Source organism: Colobus angolensis, unplaced genomic scaffold, assembly GCF_000951035.1.
Source record: "Colobus angolensis palliatus isolate OR3802 unplaced genomic scaffold, Cang.pa_1.0 Scaffold418, whole genome shotgun sequence".
NCBI classification, from domain to species: domain Eukaryota; kingdom Metazoa; phylum Chordata; class Mammalia; order Primates; family Cercopithecidae; genus Colobus; species Colobus angolensis.
Window position 1 is genome coordinate 1,597,014 of NW_012117577.1, and position 9,935 is coordinate 1,606,948.

The window sequence follows — 9,935 nt, forward strand, 5'->3', positions numbered from 1 at the left end:
TATACCTAACCCATTGCTTAGAGTCAGGGATTTATGCACTTCCTGCTTTCATCCATAAGGAATTGTAAGAGCTGGGACATCAGCAGAGACAGGGTGATGGTGGTATTGGTGGCCAGTGAGAAAGGTGTTGAGATAGTCCATACGAGCTTGAAAAGAGATACATTTTTGTGTGTTCTTTCAGGAAATCTTATTAAAAATTACAGGAGTATCTAGTTGCTTTCTAGAATGAAATCTGAAGAGAGATTAAATATTAAGGAGCTTCTTCTGGTATTTTCCCTACCCACCTTTATTTTTTCCCAGAGTGTGAGCTAACTGGCGATTGTGAGCTAATCACAATCTATACAGTGATTTTAGAGTATGCTTGTATGAAAGCAAGGGCTTTTTGAAGGAAGTGGCCTGTCTTATATATTATTTCTGATAAAGTGGGGTCTGATCAGTTGTATAAGAGAACAGGAAGTAGATTTTATTTTTCCTGTAGCTTTGCCCTCTGGGACACTCACTTGCAGAAAAAAAGTTTTAAGTGTGTGCTCTTTGATGCTTGGATGGTAAGATTACCGTGACCTCCTATTTTCTTGGGAAAAGCACTCAAAATCTTTGTTTCTTAATTTTTCTTCAATTTCCAGTTAATGAAAGGTGAGAGAGGGACAATTAGAAGTATGAATAATGTCCACATTGATTTTACTATAATTGCCTACTTATAAATCACATGAGTGCTCAGGTATAGTGAATCCTATGTAAAACATGCAATTGTACTTTATCTCTTAGACTCATAGAGAAATGAGTCTTGGAAAATCTTTTGATTATTCTCTTTAGTTTCTCCCTTGAACTTATATTTTATAGCACAGCCAGCCTTGTCTCCTTTGTCACTTACAGAATTTGGAAATTTAGCTAAATTGTGGAAGTGGAGCTGACAGTGACCAGTGGGAAGTGGGAAAATAATTAGGGAGGAAGGAGATGAGATTCAAAAGTTCATTTCTGTAGTGTTTCCAGTGGTCTGAAATAAACTTTCTGTCTACTATCTCATAATAATATATATGAAAACAGGTGATCAGTATTTCCTTAGAAGTATGTTAGTGTAGACTAGGAATGGGTATTGTGGTAGAATAAATATGGCCATAATTTTTTTGTGAATTCGAGGAAAGAACTGAGATGCATGGTGGAAGTTCTAAGGCTATTTTGTTTCAGTATAAGGAACCATCTAACCACAGAATAGTCTGCCCTGCCCAATAAATTATGAGAGAGAAGTTTCAGCAGGGTTGGGGTTGGGATGGTGAGTATCTGGTAGGAAAGTGTGAGAAGGGATTCCTATACTTGGAGAGAGGTTGGACTGGTTCTGTCCACATTACTTGTTTTGACTGTTGGAGATGAGTATAAAAGAATTTCTTATGTTAGAATAGCACCTCCTAGTTTGCAAAATGCTTTCACATTATTATACTTTTAAATCACTATTATAGGTCTACATTCTGAGAAAGGACAGAGATCAAACATAATTAAGGCTATCATAACCTTAATTGCTGTTTCCTATGTGATAGGTGCCAGAGGGACAGAGAAGTAAAATAGAAGTTTACTTGCCCTCAAAGTGTTTAAAAATTATTAGGAGATAGGACCTACACGTAGGAGATAGGACTGCAATATGGCTGTGTGATTTACCTAATGTGTGAGCTAGACCAGTGGTTCTCAAAGTGTGGTTCCTGGAGCAGCAGTATCGGCATTACTTGGGCTCTTGTTAGAAATGCATTTCTTGCATCTCACTCTGTACCTACTGAATCAGAAACTCCTGGGATCAGGGACTTGAGTTAGTGTTTTCAAAAGCCTTCAAGGCCTGGTGTGGTGGTGTATGCCTGTAATCCCAGCACTTTGGAGGCCAGGTTGGGAGGATCACTTGAGCCCAGGAGTTCAAAACCAGCCTAGGGAACATAATGAGGTCTCATCTCTACTAAAAAAGGGGGGTAAAAAAAAGCCTTCCAGGTGATTATACTACATGCTCAAGTTTAAGACCAATGATATACTCTAGTTTAGCCCAGTACTTCTTTTTTTTTTTGAGACGGAGTCTTGCTCTGTCGCCCAGGCTGGAGTGCAGTGGCGCAATTTCGGCTCACTGCAAGCTCTGCTTCCCGGGTTCACGCCATTCTCCTGCCTCAGCCTCCGGAGTAGCTGGGACTACAGGCGCCCGCCACCTCGCCCGGCTAGTTTTTTGTATTTTTTTTTTTTTTTTTAAGTAGAGACGGGGTTTTACCATGTTAGCCAGGATGGTCTTGATCTCCTGACCTCGTGATCCGCCCGTCTCAGCCTCCCAAAGTGCTGGGATTACAGGCTTGAGCCACCACGCCCGGCCCCCAGTACTTCTTAAGCTTCACTGTGCTGGAACAGTGCTATTCGAAGTCTGGTCCAAGAACTGCAGACTCTCCTGATGATTTTAATGCCTCTAAAGTTTGAGAAACCCTGACCCGAAAGCTTGTTAAACAGAGGTTCTGTTGTCCCATTCCCAAGTATTCTGATTCAGTTGATGGGATCTGAGAATTTCTAACTAACACTCAGGTGCTGCTGGTGCTGCTAGACTACTCTCTGAGTAGCCTCACGCTAAGCAATACGTCCCTCTGGGATTTAGCAGAGGCGTGGACAATGAGAGGTTCCAGTAAACTGGGACAGTGTGGGAAGCCTTCATGCAGTGGAGGAGGTAGGACTTGGTCTGAGTCCTAAGGGAAAGGTCAGGCTTAGATAGCTGGACTTATTTGGGGCAGGGAGGATAGGATGAGCACTTACATGTTTGACTGAAGTAGACCATTCATAGGAGGTAGAGCTCAGCTTGTCCTGCCCAGGTCTGGAGAGCGTCGCACACTGTCAGCCTCTCCTGCATCCTCCCCAAGGAGGCAGCTCAGAGCCAGGCAGCAAGCAAACAGCCCAGGATTGTGAGCACTCCTCAGTTATGCTGCGTATGCCCCCCGTTCCCCAATGGAACTTTCAGGTGCATGTGACTCTCTGCTTGTCCCCTCCTATTCTCTTGGTTCCTTTGCTCATCAAGTTCAGCTTGCTTCAGCTTTGCAACTTGCTAGTTCCCTCAGTTTGGCCTAAGTCTTCAGGCCTGGATTCTAGACATTCTTCTCAGACTCAATATTGCTTCCATTCTCCCTGGACAACTGTGCGTCTTTGTCCTCTGTTGTTCTCCCTGCCCTGCTCATCCAGCCATCCGCTCAGTTACTACTCACTGGGGGTGAAGGACCTAGTCTACGTGCTCAGTCCTCTTCCACATACTCTTGTCTTTGCTGTGTCCCTTATCTCCTGGTCAACCCTCTGTGGCTGCCCATGATAGCCACAGAAGTGGAAGACAATGTGGGAAGAGCTGGTCAGGCTTGGTGGTCAGGATAAGCAGCCTTGGGTTAATCAAGGTCGCTACAGGCTTATAACCAACGATCCATGACGTAGTCCAATCACAGTGAACTCAAGTCTGTGTAAGAGAGCTAATGTCCATCAGGACCCCTTAACATTCTTGTTATTCATGGTTTAGTACTTCCACTCAGTTTTTGGTCATCCTTGGGTGTCCCAATGATTCCTTCATCTACAATATGGCCTTTCTCACAGAGAGGAGCTGCCTAAACCACCAGGAGAGGTCATATGAAATTCTACAGATATCCAGGGCCAACTGTCATTCTCCAGCCATACAGTAGAACCAGCTACTCCCCCTGCCACTCCCCCTGGGGGCTCTCCTTCTCCAGATCCACATGGCCCCTCCCTCTGGCTGCATAGTCACTGTCCTCGTATTTCATTCCTGGTCTCTGCTCTCTGATCGCCACTTGAAGACCAAGCCATGAGGTCTGTTGGGTCACTCTGGGCACCTGAAGTCACTTTGCTACTATCAGCATGTAGACTCACCCTCATCATCAGGAGGGCTCTGCACCCTTGGGGAGGTGTTCTGGGTGCTTAGCAGCTGGCCTCAGGTGGAGCATACTTCAGAAGGTCTGATGTACCCTCGTCCCTTCACACCCAGGGCTTTGATGTTTTCAATCTTCATTTTCCCTCACCAGTGGTTCACAGTTCACATTCCGAGCTTGGAGGCTGGCGGGGGAGTTACAGGTGCCCACATATCCCTCAGCTGCTTCTGTCCATCCTGTGGAAGTCACCAGATGGTTCACCTTCCAAAAATGAAGCTCACAGTGTCTCCTCACCCAAGTCTCTTCCCTCAGTGCCCTTCACAAGTGTCCTGAGTGTTCTGCTTTTGTCAAAACCCCCTGGTCGTGAGATCCGGGGCCACTTTGCGAACCCCAAGAGTGCTGCAGTCTGAAGCCTTTAACTTGGCCTCTTTGTCTCTAAGCAGAGTCAAATCTAGTTCGATTTCCTTAAAAAAAATTTCTTTTGCCAAGCTCCCAAAGGCCAAAGCTAGAACAATTTGAGCTACAAAATAATGAGAGTATCGGATTATAGCCTATAGAATAAAATAGATATCCATTAGTGCATACTTACATAAATAAATAATTGAATACATTAGGAAATGGGAAAGAAAGGACAGTAGAATTCTAATCAATACAAAGAATGAGAGAAATCGAAACTCACAGTGAAGCAAACACTACGGTAATATTTGCTTCAGATAACATCCACCAATGGACACTAAAATTAGCAGGCCAAAGTCTGAGGAGAAACAGGATATTTATAAAGTCTCAAAGTGTCTCTGTCAAGATTATTAGTTACAAAGGAATAAATCTTAACTTGATAGTGAAAAATCTAGCAGATGGCATCTTTACCACATGGTTAAGATTAATATCACAGTCATAAGATATAGGACGTTACATGCTTCCTGATATGATGCCCTGCGAAGGTGTATTAGTCAGGATTCTTCAGAGAAACCGATCCATTAGGATTCATTATACGAAGTTGGCTCACACAATTATGGAAGCTGACAAGTTCCAAGATCTGCAGGATGAACTGGCAAGGTGGAGACCCTGGAGGACCAGTGTCCCAGTTTGAAGGCAGTTAGGCAGAAGGAAATCTGTCTTCCTTACTCAGGTGAGGGGTCAGGCTTTTTGTTCTATTCAGGCCTTCAACTGATTGGATGAGGCCCACCCACCTTAGGGAGGACAATCTGCTTTACTCAGTCCACTAATTCACATGCTAATCTCATCCAGAAATACCCACACAGACACACTGTGCTATTTTTACAACATTTCTGTAAATCTAAAATTATTTTAAAACAAAAATTTAAAAAGGCTTTCTGCCATCAGGTACTATGAGGACTTTTGAATGATGGGATATTTTTGTATTCTTGACATTCGTAACTGTCCTGTGTGTGTGTACACATATATAATTTTATATCTGCCACTCAGCAAAAAAAAAAAAAAAAAAAAACAGATAGTAAATTCCACCTATATTTTTGCAGGCACCTTTGAAAACACCTGATTTCTGTTCTCTTTTCCCTTTTGCATTCTGTATTCCTTCCTGATGAAAGCATCCTTTTGTAAACTTTCACAGCTCAACCCTCCTGCTGTTCCATGCAGTCTTTATCTCTGAGATGAAGATCATTGTGGCACATTGTGGAGACTGAGAGCATCAGCCAGAAGTCGGGAGATGTGGTAGCATTCTCACCCTTGTTCTTTACTCACTAACTCAGTGTTCTTCTATTTTAACATTTTGAAGCCAGATGGCAAATTTTGGCCAAACATTATATGCACTATTTGATGTGTGGGTTCAAATGATTTTTTAAAATGATTTTTTCTTTTTATCAAAGTCCCGTGTGTTCTATTTTTAGGTTTTCCAAATTTTTATTCATATTTGTGTTTTACATTTTGCCTTTAAAGTCTTTGGATTCTACAACAGACTTCAAAATTGATGGACTTTACTCTGGCGTTTCCCTTAGAGTCCTTTTGAGTAATTCAAGGACAGTGACATTTTCTTTCTTCCTTTATTTTTTTTTTGATCACGAAGTCATTGTTGCTCTTAAAACACACACACACACACACACACACACACACACACAACAAAAATCCTGTTTTCTTCTCTCTGAGGCTGTGTGTAGCCCTTCTCACAATGGTCCTGAAGCCCTCTCATGGCTTCCAGTATGTGGGTAGCCCTGTGTTTGGACTTTGAATGGGTTGAGCCTGGTACAATTCCATAGGGAGGACTGTTGGGCCACCTGGCCGACACACCCTCCTGCCCTAGCAGGATGGCAGGAGAGCTTCTGTACAGTTTCCCTCTGCCTCCCTGCATTCACTTAATGTCAGCAGGGGTGCGGTGGAGGCATGGCGCCAGCGGGATGCAACCCCAGGAGTAACACCTTAGGAATTACTTCTTATGGTATCTGATTTTTCGTTATTATTTCTGTCCAGGTAGTACTTTCTCTGGATTTCCCCCCAGTATTTGGCTAATGGTATAAGACTCAAATGATGGAGAATTTGGTTGACAATGGGAAATAACTAAGGGCTGTAACGTGAATGACTTGATTGCCCTCACCAGAAAAGGCAATTTGGTTAGGTTCAGCATATTGCCCTACTGTACGGTATTCCTTGGTCCTTATGGCATATATAGGAGAAATGATTTTTAAAAATCACTTCCTGCTTCATTTGTGCTGTAACAGTTGTTAACTGTGTTCCTACCTCCAACCATTTCCCCTTCCTGTCTTTCCTGTGCATTGTCATCAGATACTCAGTTTCCTCAGCTTGTCACTCAAGAGTGGTGAAAGGGGTAGATATTCCTAGAGTACAGCCTGTAGAACCAGGCCAGGCATGTAGTAAATGTGGTATAAGGGTTTGCTAAATAAAAGCAAGAATTGACCCTTACTTTCAAAGAGCTAACAATTTAGCTGGAAAGATAAAATGCACACACACACACACAAACACACATAGACACACACAGACACACACACACACGCATGCACACACACACACACACACACACACACTGTGTATAGAGCATTGTGGGAAAAATGTCACTCAAGAAGCCTGAGAGAGAAGAGGTAGGATATATCTGCTGTGTGCTCTGCTCAAGTCACCTCAGTTATTCTTCTCATTTTATAGTTGAGAAGGTTAATAGGCATTAAATGCCTTAAAATCCTATAAGGCTATATGTGCAAAAGGGAGATGTAAATACAGGACTGTATGAACTGAAAGCTCCTGTTGCCACCAGAAAGCTTTGAAAGCAGGCTGGAGCTGGACCTTGAAGGATGGATAGAATTGATTTGAGAGAAGTGGTGAGCATATATAAGTTGTGGGGGCAGAGAAAGGGTGGGCACAGCAAGAGCAAAGGTGTAGCAGTTGGAGGCATAAAGTGTGCCGGGGAATGGGGGTGGCCTCCGGGTTTGCTAGGATAAGGGAGGAATGAAGGATAAAGCTGGAACTTGGGTTGGAGGCAATGTATAATGCACTTTAAGTTCTAAGTTGAGTTTGGACTTCATTTCATAACTCATTTCAAAAGCCATGGAAGGTGTTTGAAAGGGAGTGACATGATTAAAAGAGTGTCTTAGGGCCAGCTGCAGTGGCTCATGCCTGTAATCCCAGCACTTTGGGAGGCTGAGGTGGGCAGATCACTTGAGGTCAGGAATTCAAGATCAGCCTGGCCAACATGGCGAAACCCTGTCTCTACTAAAAATACAAAAATTAGCTGGGCGTGGTGGCAGCTGCCTGTGATCTCAGCTACTTGGGAGACTGAGGCAGGAGACTCACTTGAACCTGGGAGGCGGAGCTTGCAGTGAGCCAAGATCGTGCCACTGCACTCCAACCTGGGCAACAGAGCGAGACTGTCTCAAAAAAAAAATACCTTAGGAAGTTGATGTGCTCGCTTCGGCAGCACATATACTAAAATAGGAAGTTGATAGTGTCAGGTGGGATGTGGAAAGGACTGGAGAAAGGGAGGGGCTATCATGAGTGCTAATGTGCACTCTGTCATTTCATCCTCACAATAGCCCAAAGAAATAGACACTCTTAGTTTCATCCCCATTTCCAGATGGGAAAACTGAAGCTGTAGAGGTTATGGGATGACCAGATTCCCACAGTGAATAACAGTGATGCCAGGATGTGAACTAGGCAGATCCATCTCCCCCAGTGCTCCTTCCATATGCAGCAGTGCCTAACAGTAGCCTGGGAGATGACTTGGGTCAGTTTTAATAGGTTGAGTGTGATAGTCCGGTGACAAGGCCTGGATGAAGTCAGTAGTGTGAAACATCCTTTCATGAGAGCCTGATGCCAGGGCTGAGCCTGTGACCTCATAGCTTCTCTTAATGTTTTCCATGGAAGTTGGTCCTCAGAGGTGAGAACCTTGCCAGGACCATGTAGTGTTATGGGAAATCTCACCTCCAAACCTCTTAAGGAGCTTAGGCTTCTTGTTTTTCCTGGGGAAATGTATTTAAATTAATAATGTAAGTGCTGATGTTGGCTGTGCTTGCTTTGGGTTACTTTTGAAACGATTTAAGCAAACTTCCAGGTGTTCTTAAGCATCACAGACTTTACTTAACTAGAGTTTGAGATGGGTTCCCTAGAGGTCTGGTGGTGATCAGTTCTCCCTTTTTTCCATGAATGCCCTCCCTCATCTGCTTATTTTGATATATTCCTTGTGTTTCTATCCTATGGGTTGATGTATCACATGATTGCTTAATTCATTTTACCTTTGTTCTATTTTTTTTTTTTTTAAGCAAAAGGGTGTGCATGCATTTCGACTCTGCAAAGCTTTTTGGTATTCAGTGTAAGAATGTGTAATAGAGTGTGCTGAATGCCATTGTGATGATGTGAGGTAGTGCGGGCCAGCCCAGTGACTTCTCTGCTTTATTTACTGCAGGTGATAAGAAGTACATCATGGGGCCCAAGCTTTCCACTCTTGACGCCACCGTCTTTGGACACTTGGCACAGGCAATGTGGACCTTACCAGGGACAAGACCTGAACGGCTGATCAAAGGCAAGCCCTACACACCTCTTCAGGTTTTGGGGCTTACTGGGGCTGGGTGGGCAGTGGGGTAGCACAGTGGAGAATTCTAGACCAATGCTTTGGTCTTGGGTGTGCTTTATGGAGACATCAGGCTGTGGTGTACAGGGCTAGGGTTGGTTCTTTGTATTCAGGATACTTTGGGGTGGAAGAGAGTCTGGGCTTCTCACCTGTTGTCTTGCCGAGACTATGTTCTTAGTAGTGCTGACACAGATCCTGCCATGTTTTTATGCTAGCGCTTTTCTTCCATCTGCTTACATAGTGGGACTTAAGTTTTGTTCCTGAAATAGGGCTTGAATTCCACCTAGTGCCCTTGGTTTGCTGGTCTTCCTTAATTTCCTTTGGGCAGTGGGGGCTCCCCACTTTCTGGTATATCCAGCGCTACAGCAACCACGGTGGGGTGATGCTGATGAACTCACTGGCTGTTTCGGATCTTCTGAGTCTAAACTGTTCTTAGATGTTGCACATGTAACTATAAGTACATAGGATTCTGTGCCATTTGCATTCAAGCCACTCTCTCCTCCTGTTCTAACAGAGTGGCTGTAGATCATACACTAAGAGTAGCAGAGCGGCCGGACGCAGTGGCTCATGCCTGTAGTCCCAGCACTTTGGGAGGCCAAAGCAGGCAGATCACGAGGTCAGGAGTTCGAGACCAGCCTGGCCAACATGGCTAAACCCCATCTCTACTAAAAATACAAAAATTAGCTGGTCATGGTGGCATGCACCGGTAATCCCGGCTACTCGGGAGGCTGAGGCAGGAGAATCGCTTGAACACAGGAGGCAGAGGTTACAGTGAGCCAAGATCATGACACTGCACTCCAGCCTGGGTGACAGAGTAAGACTCTGTCTTAAATTAAAAAATAAAACTAGTAGAGCTAAAAAGTTCAAGACCGTGGGAAAATGAAAATGTCAACAAATACTTTGTAAGTCTAGTGCTTTCCAAAGTATTATTATTATTATTATTATTTTTGAGACAGAGTCATGCTGTGTCACCCAGGCTGGAGTGCAGTGGTGCAATCTTGGCTCACTGCAACCTC

At 44.0% G+C, this 9,935-nt stretch overlaps 1 protein-coding gene across 2 annotated transcripts in view; it reads left to right on the forward strand.

The window, feature by feature from the left end:
- FAXC (failed axon connections homolog (Drosophila)) overlaps window positions 1–9,935 on the forward strand; it is a 74,878-nt gene that overhangs the window by 54,026 nt on the left and 10,917 nt on the right. For both annotated transcript variants that reach the window (XM_011956448.1, XM_011956447.1), the window contains one exon: window positions 8,755–8,871. In XM_011956448.1, the coding sequence (XP_011811838.1) occupies window positions 8,755–8,871 (117 nt within the window). The remainder of the gene's footprint in view (window positions 1–8,754; window positions 8,872–9,935) is intronic.